At 38.5% G+C, this 23,825-nt stretch overlaps 1 protein-coding gene across 1 annotated transcript; it reads left to right on the forward strand.

The window, feature by feature from the left end:
* Nucleotides 1-11,930: 11,930 nt before the first annotated feature.
* LOC114710881 (vomeronasal type-1 receptor 4-like) lies at nt 11,931-12,947 on the forward strand. Its single transcript, XM_028895176.1, has one exon. The coding sequence runs from the start codon at nt 11,940-11,942 to the stop codon at nt 12,945-12,947; it is 1,008 nt and encodes a 335-aa protein (XP_028751009.1). The 5' UTR covers nt 11,931-11,939.
* Nucleotides 12,948-23,825: the final 10,878 nt, after the last annotated feature.

Raw genomic sequence — 23,825 nt, forward strand, 5'->3', positions numbered from 1 at the left:
TATCAGGTACAACTTGTGCTTGTGAAATCAATCTGTGAATTAGAACAACTGTCACCACAAACCACGATTAGAACACTGCACTTTATTAAAATCCGAAAAGCCGTATTTGCACTTAGCATTTGTCTAGGAAATGAATATTTATTTCAAAATGAAAACTTTTTAAAAATATATCTACTTTTATTTCATGTGCATTTTATTTTATTTATACACTTAACTGATAAAAATTGCACCCACCATTTCTCACAATGTTTAGGATATTAGAAGGGAGAGTACAGATGAAGCGGTAGAAAACAACCGTGAAGTCTAACATTTAATCCATAGAAACTGATATTTCTAAGATTGAGTATGGACAAGGGGTCTTCATCATTGTCCAGTACATGAAATTATAAATGTTATGGCATATTTTCTCTCTGAACTGCCTACATTGTTGAGTCCTCTGTACTATGAAGGAAGGCATCTCTCATACCCTGGCTCATGGAGTCACTGAAAAGGGACTAATGTGAACAGTGTGAGAGCTTTGGGAGCAGAGAAATTGAGAAATGCAAGTTACCACCTCTCCTTGAGAGAAAATGCACACATATGAGTCAATATAAGATAGGTCCCCAACTGACAGGCTTTTATGCAATACTAGAGAAATGCTCTCATTTCTGACTGATATGTCAGTGAATATAAGGAACTGAAAGATAATACAAGATAGTCAGGCATGATTTAGGGAACTGGACACCTAAGATGTGCTTTTGTTGTCCAGATCCCTGAGTGAATTAGGACTATGTTCACTGTTAAGGGAAAATTAAAATCAGTTGGACGTTAGCACTGGTATTGGTCTTTAGGTCTGTGCTGATCCTTAACATGAAACATGATCAGGTAAGAAAAGCTGTAGGGTTTGAATGATACATATTAATGTACATTCAATAAAATTAAATCTTTTTTAAAAATTGTATTTGCCAATATACATTTAACTCTTAATACTTAAAATAAAGTGAACATTTACAAGTGAGAATATTGGATTTCTGTGCATGTGACCAGTGTAACCACAACACAACTTTGTGTGCTAATGCTATAGCTGTGAAGAAAAACACCCATTTCCAGAATTGTGCAGACTGACCTCACAGATCTGAACGCAAGATCAACCATGTAACTGTGGTAGATGGTGGTCACTGTGGTGGATGGTGGTCACTGTTTCTTTTCTTTATCGTTTTTTTTGTTGTTGTTTTATTTCTTCATTACACTGAATGCAGAAGTATACCCAGATACCCAAACCAAATCAGGTAGTATATATTCTTCTTAGTCATTGTCATCCAAGTAGTCTCAAATGCCACAGAGCTCTTAAGATGAAGCATCTTGCCAATATATTGAATTTGTTACCATCTTCACAGATGTGGCCAGATTGATCCACTGGTATCATCTTTCTGGGAATATGCCTAGCCTTTCAGAAAGAAAAAGAACTGCAAGTAGGTAGAACTTTAAAATCTTCCTGGGATGTTGTGTTTTCATTTGTGCCCTGTTGGGCAGAGTATATCTTAAATGATTTCATATTTCCTATGTATACATTATTGTCAGATAAAGCCAGCAAATGCATAAATTAAAGAACATGATTTTGATAGGGTTCTAAGGAAAATTTAAATGGACTTACTCCTCTGGCAGTATCACATTCACAAACATTAAATGATGTTTGCTGGAATCATGGTTGACAAACAGGTACAGAACAGACACTAGCTCCATACAACCAACAACCTTAACCAAAACTCTTATCTTTCCTTAATTCCTTCCTTTTTCCTTCCTTCCTTTTTCTTTTTGTTCTTTCTTGCTCTCTTTCTTTCTTTCTTTGCTTTCTTTCTTCCTTCCATACTTTTTTTTGGTTTTTCAAAGACAGGGTTTCTCTGTGCCTTTGTGCCTTTCCTGGAACTCCCTCTTTAGCCCAGGCTGGCCTAGAAATCACAGAGATCTGCCTGGCTTTGCCTCCCGAGTGCTGGGATTGAAGGTGTGCACCACCACCACCCAGCCCTTCGATTCTTCTTTCCTTCCTAGCCCTTTCATCTCTTCCTTCCGCTCTTTCTTCTCTTTTCCTTCCTTCCTTCCTTCCTTCCTTCCTTCCTTCCTTCCTTCCTTCCTTCCTTCCTTCCTTCCTTTATTCCTTCCTTCCTTTATTCCTTCTCTTTTCCTTCTTTCCTTCCTTTGTTCCTTCATTTCCTTTCTCTCTGTGTCTCTGTCTTTTTCTTTCTTTCTTTCTTTCTTCTTTCTCTCTCTCTCTCTTGTCCTTCCTTCCTTTCTTTTTTCTTTCTTTCTTTCTTTCCTTCTTTCTTGTCATGAACATTTTCAAGCAGTAAAACATCATAACCATGCATCTAAGAAGAATTTTACAAGTGAAGCAGAACTTGTGAATCATAGTAGAGAAAGCAAAATCAGTTCTGAAATATGATAAAAAAAATCTGTTAACTAATTAACCAAAACAGACCTGTGCTGCATTGTTGAAGGAAACAGAGTTATTGGTAAACATATCAGAGGACAGACAATGTTTTAATTGTCCAGGCCTTTTATCAATGGAGTCCTCCATCAACAACTATTGTACATTTTGGTGTTTCTATTAGTCTATATGATTTTAGGAGTTTATTATTGTTTTCTTCAGCAAAGGTTGTGGAATTTTTTTTAAAAAAATGATCTGAAATTATAATTAGAAAAATACTTTAGCATAACTCCCTAGAATGCCAGATAGAAGGAGAAACTACCAAGGTGGAATGCATTTTGTATCATACAGTCATGTTTGTTAGAGCAAGATCATTTTCAAGGTAGATATTTTTAATTACTGTTATATATGAAATCCTTTTGATTTCATATTTATCAATCATATGAATCTGATTTTGAGAAATAAAGAGTATCATTATGCTTATTTGTAAAATGGCAGTGATACAAGTCATTGGGGGTACAATGTTGAAAGTGGTAGTTTTTGGGATAGCCTATCAATCTTTTTATCACTATCTTTTGAATTTGTAAGTGTTGGCATAGCTGTTTTTGCTTTACTCAAGATCATGTTCTCCTTTGTGCAAATATCACTTTTCTCACTCTTTGACTTTTTTGTAAGGTTTCTTTCCTTCAGTCATAAGACATCAATCAATTTCTGGAAGTAATTTTCTTTGTTTTGTCTGTGTAATTTCAGAATCATACCGTTTCTGATCCCTGGGGGTCACCTGTGATGGAGTAGAGACAGCTTATTTCATCACTCTTGATTCTATTCCTTCAGCCTCTCCATAGTAACTGCTGCCTCCAGAGAACACTGTGGTGTTCTTCTTTATTTTCCTCTTTATAGAACCACCACTCCTCTTTCTGTAAAAGATACACTATGTCCTCATTTATCTTCTCCCAAATGCAGCTTTGATTGCTATCTTCTAATTTCCAGAACAGTTTCTAAACTTTTTGTTCAAGATCATTGTAGCAGGCCCCCAGCTCCCAGCCTGCCCCCGACTTCCCTTCTGGACCAGAGGTGAGTACCTGGGTCCAACCCGGACCCCATCCCTGGGCACCAGCCACTCCGGGAAGACCTGCCAAACTTGGCACCAGGTTCTGGCTACCAGACAGCTCCCCTTCTAGCCCCACCGGGAAGGATCCCCTTTTCCAAGCCCCCCGGCAGCCCCTGCAATCACTGCGCCCTGCCCCCACACCCATCTGCCCGAGACTCCAGCCACTTCCTGAGACTTAGAGACTGGCCCCCAGTTCCCAGGCTGCCCCCGACTTCCCTTCTGGTCCAGAGGTCCCAGCCTGCCCCCGATTGCCATTCTGGACCAGAGCCTGCCCTCGACTTCCCTTCTGGACCAGAGAGTTGGACAAGAGAACTCCCTTTTGGACAAGAGAGAGAGTCTTCCTGAATCTGTCAGCTCTTTCTGAAACAAGTACACTGATAAGACCAAGAAGAAACCACAAGGAGATGGGCAGACGTCAAGGCAGAAGTACATACAACAAAATGAAGAGCAATACAGCATCACCAGAACCTAGCCCGCCTCCAACATCTAGACCTGAACACCAAAAATTGGAAGAAGCAGAAGAAAGTAGCCTTATGAGTAACTTCATGAAGAAGGTAGAGGCCTGTATAGAGGAAAAAACAAGAAAATTGGAAGAACGCTGTAAACAACTAGAGGAAAGGGCAAACAAATTAGAAGAAAACAATAAAGCCCTCCAAGAAAACAATAAAGTCCTGGAAGAAAACAATAAAGCACTGAAAGAAAATCATGAAAAAGCAATGAAACAAACAAAGGAAACAGTCCAAGAACTGAAAAGGGAAATTGAAAAAATAAAGAAGACACAAACAGAGGGAATGCTGGAAATAGAAAACCTGAGTAAAAGATCAGGAACTTCGGATGCAAGTATAACCAACAGAATGCAAGAGGTGGAAGAGAGGATTTCTGGCATTGAAGATACAGTAGAAGAAATAGTTTCATCAGTCGAAGGAAACACTAAAGCCAACAAAGTCATGAACCAAAATGTCCAAGAAATCTGGGACACCATGAAAAGACCAAACCTACGAATTATAGGGATAGAAGAAGGTGAAGAATACCAACTCAAAGGCACAGAAAATATATTCAACAAAATTATAGAAGAAAACTTTCCCAACTTAAAGAAGGAAATGCCTATGAAGATACAAGAAGCCTATAGAACACCAAACAGACTAGAACCCCCAAAAAAGTCCCCTCGACACATAATAATTAAACAACTAAATGTACAGAATAAAGAAAAAATATTAAGAGCAGCCAAGGAAAAAGGCCAAGTGACCTATAAAGGTAAACCCATCAGAATAACACCCGATTTCTCAATGGAGACTTTGAAAGCCAGAAGGACCTGGACAGATGTAATGCAGACACTAAGAGACCATGGATGTCAGCCCAGACTAATATACCCAGCAAAACTCTCAATCATCATAGATGGAAGGAACAAGACATTCGAAGACAAAGCCAGATTTAAACAATACCTATCCACAAACCCAGCCCTACAGAAAGCACTAGAAGGAAAATTCCAAATGAAGGAAGTCAGATACACACTCGAAAACACAGGCAATAGATAAAGCCACAACAGTAAACCCCAAAGAAGGGAAGTACACACACACTAATACCAAAAATAACAGGGATGAACAATCACTGGTCATCAATATCCCTTAATATCAACGGACTTAATTCACCTATAAAAAGACATAGACTTACAGAATGGATACGAAAGCAGAACCCAACTTTCTGCTGCATACAAGAAACACATCTCAAATTCAAAGACAGACACTACCTAAGAATAAAAGGCTGGGAAAAGACTTTCCAATCAAATGGTCTTAAGAAACAAGCAGGGGTAGCCATCCTGATATCCAACAAAATAGACTTCAAACTAAAATCAATCAAAAGAGATAAAGAAGGACATTACATATTCATCACAGGAAAGATCAACCAAGATGAAGTTTCAATTCTGAACATTTATGCCCCAAAAACAAGGGCACCCACATATGTAAAAGAAACATTACTAAAGCTTAAACCACATATAAAACCCCACACATTAATAGTGGGAGATCTCAACACCCCACTTTCACCACTGGACAGATCTCCCAAATCAAAACTTAACAGAGAAATAAAGGACTTAACTGATGTCATGACCCAATTGGACCTAATAGATATCTACAGAACATTCCATACTAACAAGAAAGAATATACATTCTTCTCAGCACCCCATGGAACTTTCTCTAAAATTGACCACATACTTGGCCACAAAGCAAATCTCAACAGATACAAAACAATTAGAATAACCTCCTGTGTTCTATCAGACCACCATGGGTTAAAGTTAGATTTCAACAACAACAAAACCTACAGAAAACCTACAATCTCATGGAAACTGAATAATGCTCAACTAAATCACCAATGGGTTAAGGAAGAAATAAAGAAAGAAATTAAAGACTTCCTAGAGATCAATGAAAATGAAGACACCACATACCCAAACTTATGGGACACTATGAAAGCAGTGCTAAGAGGGAAATTCATAGCACTAAATGCCCACATAAAGAAGTTGGAGAAATCTCACACTAGTGACTTAACAGCACACCTGAAAGCTCTAGAACAAGAAGAAGCAAAGTCTCCCAGGAAGAATAGACGCCAGGAAATTATCAAAGTGAGAGGTGAAATTAATAAATTAGAAACTAAGAGAATAATACAAAAAATTAATGAAACAAAGAGTTGGTTCTTTGAGAAAGTCAACAAGATAGACAAGCCTTTATCCAAACTAACCGAAAGACAGAGAGAGAGAATCCAAATCAACAAAATCAGAAATGAAAAGGGGGACATAACAACAGACATTGAGGAAATCCAGAGAATTATAAGGTCATATTTCAAAAACCTCTACTCCACAAAACTGGAAAACCTAAAAGAAATGGACATTTTTCTGGATAAGTACCACATACCTAAGTTAAATCAAGACCAGATAAACTATTTAAATAGTCCAATAACCCCTAAGGAAATAGAAACAGTCATTAAAAGTCTCCCAACCAAAAAAAGCCCAGGACCAGATGGTTTCAGCGCAGAATTCTACCAGATCTTCAAAGAAGAGATAATACCAATACTCTCTAAATTGTTCCACATAATAGAAACAGAAGGAACATTACCAAACTCCTTTTATGAGGCTACAATTACCCTGATTCCTAAACCAAACAAGGATACAACAAAGAAAGAGAACTACAGACCGATCTCCCTCATGAACATTGATGCAAAAATACTCAATAAAATATTGGCAAACAGACTCCAAGAACACATCAGAACAATTATCCACCATGATCAAGTAGGCTTCATCCCAGGGATGCAAGGGTGGTTCAACATACGAAAGTCCATCAACGTAATACACCATATAAACAAACTCAAAGAAAAAAAACCACATGATCATCTCACTAGATGCAGAAAAGGCATTTGACAAAATCCAACACCCCTTCATGATAAAAGTCTTGGAGCAATCAGGAATACGGGGAACATACCTAAACATAATAAAGGCAATATATAGCAAACCAACAGCTAACATCAAATTAAATGGAGAGAAACTCAAAGCAATTCCACTAAAATCAGGAACGAGGCAAGGCTGTCCACTCTCCCCATACTTATTCAATATAGTACTTGAAGTTCTAGCCAGAGCAATAAGACAACATAAGGAGATTAAGGGGATACAAATTGGAAAGGAAGAAGTCAAGCTTTCCCTATTTGCAGATGACATGATAGTATACTTGAGTGACCCCAAAGATTCCACCCAGGCATTGATAAAGCTTATAAACACCTTCAGCAACATAGCAGGATACAAGATCAACTCAAAAAAAATCAGTAGCCTTCCTATATACAATGGACAAAGAAGATGAGAAGACAATTAGAGATACATCACCCTTTACAATAGCCAAAAATGACATAAAATACCTTGGGGTAAGACTAACCAAGCAAGTGAAGGACCTATATGACAAGAACTTTAAGTCCCTGAAAAAAGAAATTGAAGAAGATGTCAGAAAATGGAAAGACCTCCCATGCTCATGGATAGGCAGGGTTAACATAGTAAAAATGGCAATCTTACCAAAAGCAATCTACAGATTCAATGCAATCCCCATCAAAATACCAACACAATTTTTCACAGACCTGGAAAGAATAATACTCAACTTCATATGGAAAAACAAAAAACCCAGGATAGCTAAAAGAAACCTGTACAATAAAACAACTTCTGGAGGCATCACAATCCCTAACTTCAAGCTCTACTATAGAGCTACAGTAATAAAAACAGCTTGGTATTGGCATAAAAACCGACTTGTGGACCAATGGAATCCAATTGTAGACCCTGACATTAACCCACACACCTATGGACATATAGTTTTTGACAAAGAAGCCAAAAGTGTACAATGGAAAAAAGAAAGCATCTTCAACAAATGGTGCTGGCATAACTGGATATCAACGTGTAGAAGGCTGCAAATAGATCCATATCTGTCACCGTGCACAAAACTTAAGTCCAAGTGGATCAAAGACCTCAACATAAATCCAGCTACTCTAAACCTGCTAGAAGAGAAAGTAGGAAGTAGTCTTGAACGCATTGGCATAGGAGATCACTTCCTAAATATAACACCAGTAGCACAGACACTGAGACAAACAATCAATCAATGGGACCTCTTGAAACTGAGAAGCTTTTGTAGAGCAAAGGATACGGTCAACAAGGCAAAGCGACAGCCTACAGAATGGGAAAAGATCTTCACCAACCCCACAGGTGACAGAGGACTGATATCCAGAATATATAAGGAACTCAAGAAATTAGACATCAAAACGACCAACAGTCCAATTGAGAAATGGGCTTTAGAATTAAACAGAGAATTCTCAACAGAGGAAACCCAAATGGCTGAAAGACATTTAAGGAATTGCTCAACATCCCTAATCATCAGGGAAATGCAAATCAAAACAACTCTGAGATACCACCTTACGCCTGTCAGAATGGCTAAGATCAAAAACACTGAAGACACTTTATGCTGGAGAGGTTGTGGAAATAGAGGAACTCTCCTCCACTGCTGGTGGGAATGCAAGCTTTTACAACCACTTTGGAAATCAATATGGCGCTTTCTTAGAAAATTGGGAATCAATCTCCCCCAAGATCCAGCTATACCACTTTTGGGCATATACCCAAGAAATGCTCAATCATATCACAAGAGCACTTGCTCAGCTATGTTCATATCAGCATTGTTTGTAATAACCAAATCCTGGAAACAACCTAGATGCCCTTCAACTGAAGAATGGATAAATAAATTTTGGCACATATACACAATGGAATACTACTCAGCAGAGAAAAACAATGACATCATATGGTTTGCAGACAAATGGATCGATCTAGAAAAAATCATCCTGAGTGAGGTGACCCAGACTCAGAAAGACAAATATGGTATGTACTCACTCATAGGAAGATGCTAGATGTGGAACAAGGATGACTGGACTGCTACTCACATCACCAGTGAGGCTACCTGGAAAACGGGACCCCAAAAAAGACAAGGAGAAATGGATGAGATCTACATGAACAGCCTGGTCATGAGTGGGAACAATGAAGAGCGACGGTCGAGGGAAAGAGAGTGGGAGATCCTAGCTGGATCAAGAAAAGAGAGGGAGAACAACGAATAGGAGACCATGGTAAATGAAGACCACATGAGAAGGGGAGGAAGCAGAGAGCTAGGGAGGCCCACGGAGATCCACAAAGATACCCCCACAAAAGACTGCTGGCAATGGTCGAGAGACGGCAGGAACTGACCTACTCCGGTGATGGGATGGCCAGACACCCTGTTAGTTGTGCCATAAACCCCATCCAAGGAAGGTCTGAGGAATCTGGATGCAGACATCCACGGCTGGGCCCCTGGTGGTGTACTGGGAGTCTAATTAGTGAGAAAGAAGAGGGTTTATATGAGCGAGAATTGTTGAAGCCAGGGTTGGATAAAGCACAGGGACAAATAACCAAATGAATGGAAGCACAGGATCTATGAACCAAAGGCTGAGGGGCCCCCAACTGGATCAGGCCCCCTGAATGCGTGAGACAGTCATTTGGCTTGATCTGTTTGGGAGGAAGCTGTGTGTTGGTGCCGGATCCTGGGCTTGTTGCATGAATTGGCTGTTTGAATCCTGGGACCTATGCAGGGACGCTTGGCTCGGTCTGGGAGGGGGGGACTGGACCTGGCTGGACTGAGTCTACCAGGTTGATCCTGGTCCTCGGGGGAGACCTTGATCTGGAGGAGGTGGGGATGGGGGGTGGGGTGGGGGGAGGGGGAGGGGGGCGAGAGTGGGAGAACAGGGGAATCTGTGGCTATTATGTTGAACTAAATGATGTTGTAAAATAAATCTACTAAAAAAAAAAGATCATTGTAGCATTTCTGGCACTGAGTTTGGGATTTTAGATTGTTCACTTGCAGTTTCTCAGCAGCTTGCAGATCATGCTTGAACAAATGACTCCACTGAATGTTTGAAGCCAATTGTTCACAAATTCTTTTTCCTGTAGGCTATCACCTCACTTATAGCAAAATTTCCATATACTTCCTTCATGATGTGGAATCCTTAATGCATACATTGCTCATGGTCTTTGGTGCATGGTCTCTGCTGACCAAAGTGCACACTCCTCCCATTGGTCAATAGCAGCCTCCCAATTGCCCCAGTAATAATGTCACAGAATTCCCTCAGGCTGAAATTGTCAGGTAAAAGTCTATGTTATGAGTTTCCATCATTGATCATGGTGTGCCACTGGGCAATTGTGAGTGTTCTGCAGGATGAAATTCCCATGATTGAAACTGGATGATGTAAAAAGTAAATTTAGTTGTGAGGTAATTCTTGTAAGTGGGGATTCTAGGGCCCGTTAAGATTCTTCCTTCAGTATTAGCATGTCTCTTGGTGTCCCTTTTAAGACTGCCAATTTCAGCTGGGTGGTGGTGGTGCATACCTTTAATTCCAGTACTCAGGAGGCCAAGGCAGGCGGAGCTCAGTGAGTTTGAGGCCAGCCTTGTCTCCAAAGTGAATTCCAGGAAAGGCACAAAGATACACAAAGAAACCCTGTCTCAAAAAAAATAAACAAACAAACAAAAAAAGACTGCCAGTTTGAGACTTAATGGGTGCAGTTTTCCCAATATTTGTATGAGATGGAGTCTCACAGCACATTTTGGTTTCTTGGGTTTTTACAACAATGTTCCCTGAGCCTTGAGTGAACAACTTGCATTATACATAAATCAACTGGTGTTTGACACTACACCAATACTTGTTTCTGGGTTTTGATCAGTTGAATTAATGCAAGGTCTCTTTGCTTTTGAAGAGAAGTTTCTTTGTTGAGGTGTAAAAGCTACAACAAGAGATTTCGAAGAATAGGAGAAAACAGACTTCCCAAGGGATGAAGTCCCTAATTGGTTTTCAAGTATCAAATGGTTTACCTTGAAATCATATACATATAAGTAAAATTAAACACCACATACACACACATTTATGTAACAACAATTAGATTAAAAGACCACAAGCCATGAATCTGAGAAGACGGTGTGTGTGGGCACTTGGGAAGGGTTGGAGGAATTGAAAAGGACAATGTCAAAACTCTATTTTAATTTAAAAAAAGACACAGAACTATAGCCCATAAAAATATTTAGATTTGCAACATAAATGAAATTGTATAACATGTTTCTTCTCAGAATAATAAAATACTAAATAGAGTATTGGCAAAATGAAAAAGAGTATGAATACGGTGGGTATAGTAAGTAAGCAGGTTGACAGAATACAAAAACGTGCAGTTAACTGCACATTTCAACTACCAATTTCAAGAATGAGGTTGGATCCTTTTCCATTAGACTTGCCATGGAATGGCTAAGAAAAGGATGATGAGTTTAAATTATACCAAAGATGGATCCAGTTGAGACAAGATGGAGGAAACTTGGCCCTGTCACAAGACCACAGATATACTCAGAGTGATATTATACATTTCTCATTACTTATGTTTTAATTTACATAATATGTACATTAATAATAATTATATTTATATTTTGTTGTAATTTTTGAAGTTGTCTTCTTTAATATAAGGACTAGCAAATATAAGTATTTTCTGGAATTATGTTTGTTTTATGCTGTCACTTTTCATTTTTTCTTACAGTCCAACATCATATTGTCCCCAATGCTACATTTTTATGAAAATTAATGAACATTCTACTAGCAATACAGGCATTCTGAGGTATTGAGCAATCCTAGAGTAACATACATGGAAAGCAACTACAATCAATACTTTGGGATGAGGTCTTTTTATGTGGTCTTGGCTGCACATCAGCTCCTGAATTTAAAGGATTCTCTATTTATGCCTCTTAGCAGTAAAGGTTCCTTCTTCCACAATAAATCCACATGTATTTGTTTTATTCATTTTGCTAAGACAAAAAGCTTGTCCAAAATCTAAAGGAAATTGTTCCAAAACACATAATGAACTTGTGGAACCTCATAATCAGAATCATTTTCTTGTCACAAACTACAGTTGGAATTCTGGGAAATTTCTCTATTATATTCTACTATCTAGTCCTTTACTATAGAGAATGTACATTGAAGCCCACAGATTTGATTCTCATGAATCTAATGACAGCCAATGTCATGATCATTCTTTCTGCAGGAGTACCCCACACAATGACTCGTTTTCTGTGGAGGCAATTATTGAATGATTTTGGATGTAGATTAATTTTATACATTCAAAGAATTGGCCGGAGTGTGTCCATTGGAACCTCCTGTCTCTTGAGTGTCTTCCAGGCCATGAGCATCAGTCCCAGAGAATCCTGTTGGAAGAATCTTAGAGTCAAAGCTGCCAAGTACATTGGCTGCTTCATTATCCTCCTCTGGTTCTTCTATATATCAATGCATTTCATTTTCTTTATATACCCATTTATCAAAAGGAGTAACAAAAATATGACAAGAACACGAGATTTTGGACACTGCTCTATTGTAGTGCACAATGAAATCAGTGACTCACTCTTTGCAGCAATGGTGATGATCCCTGAAGTCCTTTTTTCTTTGCTCATCACCGGGACCAGCAGCTTCATGATTGCCATTCTATACAGACACAAGCAGAGGGTTCAACACATCCACAGCACTCATACTTCCAGCAGAACCTCCCATGAGTCCAGAGCCACCCTGAGCATCCTGACACTGGTGTCTACCTTTCTGTTTTTTTATACATTCTCCTCCATCTTGCAAGGCTGCATTGCTCTTTTGTATAATCACAGCTGGTGGCTTTTGAACATCGCTTGCCTTACTTCTCTGTGTTTTCCTTCTTTGGGGCCCTTTGTTCTTATGAATCATTACTCCACTCTGTTCAGATTAATTTGGTCCTGGATCAGGAATACACATTGTTCAATTTATTTTAAATATGTAAATGATGTTTTATGTGGGTTCATGTCTTTACTCACCCATCACCCTCAAAAGGTCAATACAGAAAAATAAGTAAGTAGCAGCAAGTTGTTTTTTTAAAAAAAAAAAAATAATCATGGGAGATTTGTCAGCTGGCTAAATTAGCCGACATGAGCTGATCATCCTGTGTGTGACCATTATACTCTTCAACTTACAGAGTCTTCCTCTTTCCCATGTGATAAGCAAAAGAGCTAGCTAATTCACTGCCAATATAGTCACCATTCTTGTAGTTTTCATCCTGTCAGGCATCTAAGATGCTTGGTGCTTTCATAGCAACTTTGAAGGCCCTGCCTCTCAAGCTTCAAGGAAGACTGAAACCATGGATGCCCATGAACTTGTGTTTCAGAATGCTCTGCTCCAGTCGCAACTGCTTCAACCTGCACCAGTAGCAGAAACCTTTTCATAAGTACCTTTCCAAATACCATGCTTGCAGCCAATGATGAGAAATTCTTGTTCAGCTGATCTAATCCCTTAGCAGCACTGCTTAACAAAGTCTGGGAAGAAGAGCACCTCCCCTAGAAACTTAGAATATAAAAAATATGTCATTTATATCCTTTGTACCTTGTATAAAAATTAATTTGAAATGAAGCTATTGAATGTTGTTTGCTTGTTTTCTGTTGAGAAAATGTTGCATTCACGGTCTTCAGGAGACGGCTCTGTAATTTTTTTTTTGTTGTGTAATTAACTGATTTTTGAGTTACTTGGAAAGCCTAGTTACATCAAAAGTTTTTTTAAGATGTCTATCATTATCTTTTTTACTGATTTGAGTAGTATTGGTGTCAGTTCTTAGAATAGCAGGCAGAATTCTTCTGTGGATCCATTGGAAAATTACTTCTTTTTAGTTGAAACATTTTTAAAATCACTGTTTCAATCTTTGTCATTTAGGTTATCATAATTTTGTTAATTTTTATCCAGTTTCCCAGTTCTGTTCCATGGGTTTGTTGTTGATTTTATGCCTGTTGCAAGCTATCTCTATCACTATGGCTCTTTAGTGTAATTTGAGGTCATGTGTTGTGATTTTGCAGCTGTGTTCTTACCGCTTAGGATTGCCTTAGATAATTGTCCTGTTTTGTGGCTTCATACTATTCCTGTTAATATAGTCTGAACCTGTGAACTATGACACCAGAATTTTGACAGAAAATTCATTAAATCTATAGCTAAACATTTTTTCTCAAAAAGTGTCCTTGTATTGAAAACCGATTATTTTTTCTCACATAATATCCAGTGATTATGATTTTCCCTCTCTACCTCTCCCAGTTCTCTCTCACTTCCTCTCCCATCTGGATCTACTTCCTTTCTGTCTGTCACTTGAAAAAAAAAACAGACTTCTAAGGGATAATAATAAAATATGATAACATAAGACAAAAACTGATTGATTGGTGTTTAAAAAATGACAAATAGAAGAAAAAGAGTGAAAGTGAAGGTATAAGAATCAGAGATCCACTTGTTCCTACACTCAAGAATCCAACAAAAACACCAAACTGAAAGCTATAAAATATACTCAGGAGCTCCCATCACGTCCAGAGCTCCCATCCAAACCAAAGGTGAGTATCTGGGGTCATACCCAGGGAGGCCTGCCCCTAGGTCCCATCTCTGGACATCAGCCATTCACAAGGAAGACCTGCCCAACTTGGCCCCAGTTGTTGGCCATCGGGAAGGGATCCCCTTCTACAAGACACCCCAGCAGACCCCACAATCTACATGCCCTGCCCCCACACCCATCTGCCTGAGACCCCCACCACTTCCTGTGACTTAGAGACCAGTCCCCAGCACCCATCTGGCCTGGAGCTCCCATATGAACCAGAGGTGAGTGTCTGGGGTCATACCCAGGGAAGCCTGCCCCTAGGTCCCGTCCCTGGGCACCAGCAGTTCCCTGGGGAAGATCCAACCAACTTGACCTCAGTTGCCGGTCATCAGTCTGAACTAACATGGGAAGGTTCCCCTTCTCCAAGTCCCCCGGCAGACCCTACAATCTACACGCCCTGCCCCACACCCATCCACCCAAGACCCCTGCCAATTACTGAGAATTAGTGACCAGCCCCCAGCTCCCATCTGGCCCAGAGCTCCCATCTGGCTCAGAGGGTTCCCATCTGGCCCAGAGAGCTCCTATGTGGCACAGAGAGCTCTCATCAGTCCCAGAGAGCTCCAACCTGGCCCAGAGAAAGAGAGAGCTCTCATTGGACAAAGAGCCATCATTGGATCAAGAGTAAACTCAGGAGACAAGGAATGTGCCAGCCCTGATTAGACCAAGAGTGGCTTTCTGAGAAGCAGAATCCGCCACTTCTCATTGGACCAAGAGGGGCTTCCTGAAACACCAAATCTACTAGCTCTGACTGGACCAAGAGCACTGATAAGACCAAGAATGAATCCACAAGGACATGAGCAGAAGTCGAGGCAGAATTATATACAATAAAATAAAGAGCAATACAACATCACCAGAACCTAGCCCTCTTCCAACAGCAAGACCTGAACATCACAAAGTGGAAAAAGTAGAAGAAAGCAACCTTAAGAATAACATCATGAAGATGCTAGAGGCTATTAAAGAAGAAATTAAAAATGAAATTGAGAAAAAGATTTCAAAAAAAGTGAAGGAAATCAATAAAGAAAATGAAAAGTCAAACAAAAATTGGGAAGAACGATATAAAAATACTAGAGGAAAGGAAAAATAAAGAAGAAGAAAACAATATATCCCTAAAAGGAAACCATAAAAAAGCAAGGAAACAGATGAGGGAAACAGTCTAAGACCTGAAAGGGAAATAGAAACAATGAAGAAGACAAAAACAGAGAGAATGTTGGAAATAAAAATAATCTGAGTAAATGAACAGGAAACACAGATGCAAGCATAGCCAACAGAATACAAGAGATGGAAGAGAGGATCTCTGGTGTAGAGGATACATTAGAAGAAATGGATTCATCAGTCAAAGAAAACATCAAAGCCAAAAAAATTATAACACAAAATGTCCAAGAAATTTGGGACACAATGAAAAGACCAAACCTACAAATAATAGGGATAGAAGAAGTAGAAGAATACCAACTCAAAGGCACAGAAAATATATTCAACAAGATCATAAAAGAAAACTTCCCCAACATAAAGAAGGAAATGCCTATGAAGATACAAATAGCCTATAGAACACCAAACAGACTAGACCCCCCAAAAAAGTCCCCTCACTACATAATAATTAAACAACTAAACATACAGAATAAAGAAAGAACATTAAGAGCAGCAAAGGAAAAAGGTCAAGTAACTAATAAAGGCAAACCCATCAGAATAGCACCCAATTTCTCAATGGAGACTTTGAAAGCCAGAAGGACCTGGACAGATGTAATGCAGACACAAAGAGACCATGGATGCCAGCCTAGACTAATATACACAGCAAAACTTTCAAACACCATAGATGGAGTGAACAATACATTCCAAGACAAAGCCAGATTTAAACAATACTTATCCACAAACCCAGCCCTACAGAAAGCACTAGATAGAAAATTCCAACCTAAGGAAGTCAGATACACCCTCAAAAACATAGGCAATAGGTAATGCCACAGCAGTAAACCCCAAAGAAGAGAAGTACACACACACTACCACCAAAAAACAACAGGAAAGAACAATCACTGGTCATTAATATCAATGAACTTAATTCACCTATAAAAAGATACAGGCTAACAGAATGGATATGAAAGTAGGACCTATCTTTCTGATGCATAGAAGAAACACACCTCAGATTCAAAGATAGACACTACCTAAGAATAAAAAGCTGGGAAAAGATTTTCCAATCAACTGGTCTTAAGAAGCAAGCAGGTGTAGTCATCTTAATATCCAGCAAAATAGACTTCAAAATAAAATCAATCAAAAGAGATCAAGAGGGACATTACATACTCATCACAGGAAAGATCCACCAAGATTAAGTTTCAATTCTGAACATTTATGCCCCAAACACAAGGGCATCCACATATGTAAAAGAAACATTACTAAAGCTGAAATCACATAGAAAAACCCCACATATTAATAGAGGGATTCTTCAATACCCCACTCTCACCACTGGGCAGATCTGCCAAATCAAAACTTAACAGAGAAATAAGGGACTTACCTGACATGATGACTCAAATGGACTTACTCAATATCTACAGAACATTCCATCTTAACAAAAAAGAATATACTTTCTTCTTAGCACCCCATGGAACCTTTTAAAAAATCGATCACATATGTGGCCACAAAACAAACCTCAACAGATACAAAACAATTGGAATAATCTCCTGCGTTCTATCAGACCACCATGGTTTAAAGTTAGATTTCAACAACAAAAACTACAGAAAACCTACAATCTCATGGAAACTGAATAATGCTCAATTGAATCACCAATGGGTAAGGAAGAAATAAAGAAAGAAATCAAATACTTCCTAGAGATCAATGAAAATGAATATACCACATACCCAAACTTATGGGACACTAAGAAAGCAGTGCTAAGAGGAAAATTCATAGCACTAAATGCCCACATAAAGAAGTTGGAGAAATCTCACACTAGTGAATTAACAGCACACCTGAAAGCTCTAGAACAAGAAGAAGCAAAGTCACCCAGGAAGAACAGACACCAGGAAATAATCAAATTGAGAGGTGAAATCAATAAAATAGACACAAAGAGAAGAATACCAAAAATTAATGAAACAAAGAGTTGGTTGTTGGAGATAATCAACAAGATAGACAAGTCCTTATCCAAACTAACCAAACGGCAGAGAGAGAGCATCCAAATTAACAAAATCAGAAATGAAAAGGGAGAAATGACAACTAACACTGAGGAAATCCAGGTAACCATCAGGTCATACTTCAAAAACTTCTACTCCACAAAACTGGAAAATCTAAAAGAAATGGATAATTTTCTGGATAGGTACCACATACCTAAGTTAAATCAAGATCAGATAAACTATTTAAATAGTCAAATAATCCCTAAGGAAATAGAATCAGTCATTAAGAGTCTCCCAACCAAAAAAAAAAAAAAACAGCCCAGGACCAGAAGGTTTCGGCACAGAATTCTACCAGATCATCAAAGAAGAGTTAATACCAATACTCTTTAAATTGTTCCACACAATAAAAACAAGGAACATTACCAAACTCCTTCTATGAGGCTACAATTACCCTGATTCCTAAGCCAAACAATGATGTAACAAAGAAAGCAAACTACAGACATGAACAAATAAGGGTGAAGGCTCTATGTAGGCATTAGCCAAACTTGTTCATGTTCAAAGAGATGTGGCCTTGCCATCATTTTGTGGTGAAAAACCCATACTTTTGGCAATATCCTGAGAAGGCTGGGGATTCCAGTGGGATCCCTTTGGCCACCAATTCAAATAAATATAATGTAATCACTGTACTGGAGGCTTCATTTGGTGACAAGGGATGTCCAGCTGGCATGCTCTCTCCCCCTTTTATGAAGATTGCAGTTAGATCACATTCACATACATTCACACATGCACACATACAATCACATTAACATATGCCCCACAAATGACACTTAATTTTAGCTGTCTTTCCCTGTACTCCTTCCATTGTTTTGCTCATTCTTCTCCATCTACACTTAATGACCCTGTCCCATCTCCCCATCCATCCATAACTATTACATTTCTATTCCTTAATGATATTTATCTTTGTACCTAGTTTCTTAGGCTATACCTAACATCTGTTTTTTTTGGGGGGGTTGTAGATTGTTTTAATCAGCTTAAAATGTAATATCCTCATGTAAGGTACTGTATACCACATTTTCTTTCTGGGTTGGGATACCTCACTCAGGATGATTTTTTCTAGTCCAATCCATTTACCTGTAAATTTCCTGCTTTCATCGTTTTAATGGCTGAGTAATAATAAATCATGTAAATATACCACATTTTTTTCAACTTTTCTTCTGTTGAGGAACATCTAAGTTGTTTCCAATTTCTGCCTATTGTGCACAGAACAGCAATGAACATGTTTGTGGAATGTTCTCTCTGTGGTTGGATGAAAATGCTTTCAGTTATATGCCCATCAGTGTTATAGCTTGATTGTGGGGTGGATAGCTTCACATCTTCCTGAGGAACTGCCACTCCACACTGATTTCCATATGGGTTAGATATGTTTTCATTCTGACCTGCAGTGGATGAGTATTTCCCTTACTCCTCATACTTTCCCAAATGAACTGTCACTAGTTTTATTGACTTTAACCATTTTGATATGTATATGAAGAAATCACAAAGTAGTTTTGATGCATAATAAAATTATGCCAGCACACTGCATGAAGGCCCAGAATGCAGACTTGGCACTTCCAGGGTTGCTAGGCTATGATCCAATTGCCCAGCAATTGTACTTCCAGCATTAGTCAAATGATCTGTCTCCTTAATTGACCTCTCTTTTCAATCCCATTTCTTTAAAGCAGTGCATAACTGTCACTTCAAGCATGCATCTCATCAATATGCAATTCCTGTTTTCAATATAAATTTGTGCCCGTGTTTCTGTATGTGCATGTTTTGTATGGGGAACAATCCATAATGTCTGTGCTTTCAGTTTTGAAGAACTGAGTCTAATCAGTACACAGCCCCCAATAGTGAAAGAATGCAAAAGAAAACAACAGGAAGGCAGTAAAGTTCCATATCAGATAGATAGATGCTCATGGCATCCAGTGGACACTGACCAGAACTACCTAGAAAATATGAGCTAGCTGGAGCTTTGGTAGAACAGAGCCTATCAATCAAAAGGTCTGCCTTTGGGTGAGCCTTCCCATCAGCCTTTTCCACCACAGGCCTGTTTACATTTACGGATGCACAGTAGCTAAGCCTTCTGCTTCTGAAGAGTTATTTACCTTCCATTACTTCAAAGAACAAAGTGAATTTTCTCTAACATTTTACCCTATTTCTGCCTTCCAGGACATGGAATATTCAACCTTATGCTACTTGAGTATTCTCCTTTCCATTTGCCAATGACTGAGGTTGGGAGAACATTGGAGGACACATTAATACAAGCACACTGAGGCCTAATTTGGACAACACTGTCTCCCGACCCAATTTGTTAGTAAGCAACAACAGCACCCCATAACTCACCAAAACAATGTACAACATAGTGTGTGTGTGTGTGTGTGTGTGTGTGTGTGTGTGTGTGTGTGTGTGTGTATATAAGTGTGCATGTGGAGGCCAGAGGTACACATTGGTATCTGTCTCTATCTTATACTTTTGAGTCAGAGTCTTTCACTGAACCCCTAGTTTCTCTATTCATCTATATTGCTTGGTCAGCAAAAGTAAATCAGTTCTCTCATGTCTGACTCTCCAGTGCTGACAGTATAGGCACTGCTATACATGGACTTTTACTTTTCAGATTTCTATTATTTTGTAAGTTCTCACATGCATATATGTTATGTATTTTGATTATATCCACTCTTAATTCATCTTTAAAACCTCCACAAACCCACCAGATCCCTTCTTCATCCCCAAAATTCTGTCTCCTACTTTCATTTCTTGTCTTATATATGGACCCTAGCATTGAATCTTTAGATTTTCCTGGTTAACTTGGAGCATTTGTAGAAATGAGGAAACTAGAAATTAACTGTTAATATATGGAATGCCTTTAAGGACAAGGGATAATAAAATACAGGTTTTTTTTTTTTTAAAAAAAAGTACTAGGGGGAAATTAAAGGTGTAAATATTTAAGCTATGATGGAGGTTAGAATTGGTACAAATATAAATATAAGAAGGCAGTTTGATCCCATGTCACATTAGCAAACAATTGATAAAAGTTCTTTCAGGGATTAAGACCACTAAGTCTTCAGTTTTTAAAAGAGTATAAAGTACCACGAATAGGATCCTGTGTATCTGGCTTCAACATGATACAAGATTGTTTGGCGACTATTATAAAAGCCATGCCACTAATGCACAGGTAGATGTAATTTCTTACTCTTCCTCCTCCCTTAAGACTTCCACACTGGGTTTCCTTGTATAGCCCTGGATGCACTAAAACTCACCCTATATGGCATGCTCATTTCAAACTCAGAAGTTTGCCTTGAACTGCCTGCTAAAGCCTCCTGGATGTTGGGATTAAACATGTTAACCACCATACCCAGCTTTCATGTAAATTCCTAACATTTTCATATTGTAGTTAGTAGGGTTCAGATCTGGGTAACATTGATGATGCCTTTTCTCTCTAAGCAGCCCACACAGCAACGTATGATAAGATGAAATTTAGCAAGGAGGGAGGAATTTTTCAGACTAATTACAGCTTATTATTACTATATTTAGCTATGAAAGTGCCTCTGAATATCATGTGTAAATACTGCTATTACAACAGGAATTTCTTCTAGTGGGTAAATATTAGTTAATATTTGTTTCTGTCTAAATAATATGATTGTACAAATTTTTATTCTACACATTCTCATTGCCTTACACTGTTTATCTGTTTTTAAGTAATGAGTTATGGTGCAAAACGAGTTTTTCAATGTTTTATCTTTATATTCAAGTTTTCATGTATTCAACTCATTCTCATGATTTTTCAGTGTTATGAAAGAGTCTAGAATTCTTAGTTTTTTAAAAATTATATATAAATATATAAAATTACAATATATATAAAATATGAAATATAAATAAAATTACACAGATATAATTTTATTTATATTTCATATTATATATACTCACACAGAGACACACACACCACACATGCAGTGATATGTTGGTGTATATGTGTGTATATGTGTGTATGTGTGTGTTTCCAGCACGCCAGGGTGCACATATGAAGTTGGTTTAGTCCTTCTACAATGTGAACACCAGGAGACCTCCTGAATAATCTGAACAATAGAAATGATGGTCATAGGAATCTAACTTTCATGCATTTCCTTCTCCTGACATAGGAACATTTAACATAATGATTTGCAGCTTCCATATGTGAATATAGAGACCATGTCTGCTTCAGTTGGAGAAAATGTCTAGCATTTGTTTATTGTTGTTTTATGTATATGTGCATCTTGCTTGAATGCTATGTTTGTGTATCACATGTTTGCAATACCTAGGGGGAGCAGAATAGAAAGGTAGAAACTCTGGAACTGGGGTTCCAAACTAATGTTAGCTGCCATGCAGGTGCTTGGAACAGAATCCAAGTCCTCTGGAAGAGCAACCCCTGAGCCATCTCTCCAGCTACAGAGAAAATTGTTTTACTGCTGCCTAACTTTGTTTGCACTGATAACTGAATGATAAAATATTTTTCCTTATTTAACTCTTGTGAGGAAATAATAAATGCACAGACTTATACTCACTTCCTACAAGATTCCTCAACCAACATCCCTTTCCTTATACTTATCTCATCATTGTCCTCTCTGCTAAACATCTTCTAGTAGTTTCCATTACCTAATATTTCCTTTCTCTTAATTTTACTATGTATTACTTTTTTTAGACATGGACTTTCTATGCATTCCTGGCTATACCGGAGCTCAATATCTAGATCAGACTTTGCTTCAAATACAGACATTTCCTGGCCTCATCCTTCTGATTGCTGAGGTCAAAGGTGTGTGTTGCTAGACATGAGATTTAATTTTTTGAAATTCATTTTGTGCATATGTGTGGTCACATGGGTAGGTCAACATTCATTCACTTCAGTCACTTCTTACCTTTGACTATTTGATACCTCATTAAAGAATTTATGTCATTCGTCTTGCCAGCAAATTTCTTAACTCACTGAGATCTCTACTCAGCTCCTTGCCATGCTTGAAAGCTTGTTTGGAAAGACACTTACGTTTTTCATTGACATTCAACTATTTTCTTGAGATGGGTCTCACACTCTAGCTTAGCCTTTCTTGGAACTCACTATGTAGCTCAGATTGGCCTTGAATTCAAGGCCAGCCTCTTCCTTCAGCTCATGGATGCTAGGATTAAGGCATGTGTTATTATGCTCTGCTGATTTTTCATTTCCTTCTTTAGATTAAAGTAAATTTATTTATTTTTCAATTATGTGTATTTGGGTTTTGCCTGTATGTAAGTCTCTACCTACATTGATTCAGTGCCTAAAGTATCTGAAAGATTCCCTGCAACTGGAGTTAAAGGGAGTTGTTGAACTCATTGTAGGTGCTGGGCCTCAAAGTTCTCAGGAAGAGCATGAACTGCTCTTAATTGCTGATCCATGTTTCTCCCTTTCTCCCAATTCTTGATGAGTTTTGTGTAACTATGAAAGTGTTTTAAACTCTCTGCTGATGGAGAATTGGCTAAAGCAGTGAGAGTTCCGTGCACCATAGCTTCTTTGTGGATTTTGACCAAATTCTCTTTGCAAATTCTTTGTCTTTATCTGGGCAGTATGTAGACAGATGCTTCTCTCCTTCAGGCCTGGTCCCAAATACCTGGCAGCCACTTCCAAAGTAATTGACTCAGGGGCTGAATATAAATTATAAATGCTCGGCCAATAGTTCACGCTTATTACTAACTAGCTCTTACATTTTAAGTTAAACCATATTCGTTATTAATGCTCTGCCACATGGCAGCATGTTATTAGCATGGCAAGTCCACCTCCTGCTCTCACTGCATCTGGCTGGCTACTCCAGACTCCACACTTCTCCTTTCTAGTATTCTCAAATTGGCTTTCCTGCCTAACTTTATCCTGTTCAGTTACTGGCCAGTCAGCTTCCTTATTAAATCAATCACAGCAACAAATTGCCACAGTGTAGAAAAGGATTATTCCACAGCTTTAGTACTCAAAAATAATTACTTGTTTATTTGTTTGAGATAATTTTGTTCTCTGTACCCCACACTGGTCCTGAACATATGATTCTGCTGCATTTGATTCTTGGTTGCAGAGATTGCAGGCATGGTGCACCAACTTTGGCTCAATAAATAATTGTATTTTGAAGACAGACAATTTGCAGAGAATTCAAACCAGACTTTAGCTGCATTCACACATTCAAACTAGTTTTTCATGCCCAGTCA

Source organism: Peromyscus leucopus, chromosome 1 (genome assembly GCF_004664715.2).
Source record: "Peromyscus leucopus breed LL Stock chromosome 1, UCI_PerLeu_2.1, whole genome shotgun sequence".
Classification (NCBI taxonomy): Eukaryota; Metazoa; Chordata; class Mammalia; order Rodentia; family Cricetidae; genus Peromyscus; species Peromyscus leucopus.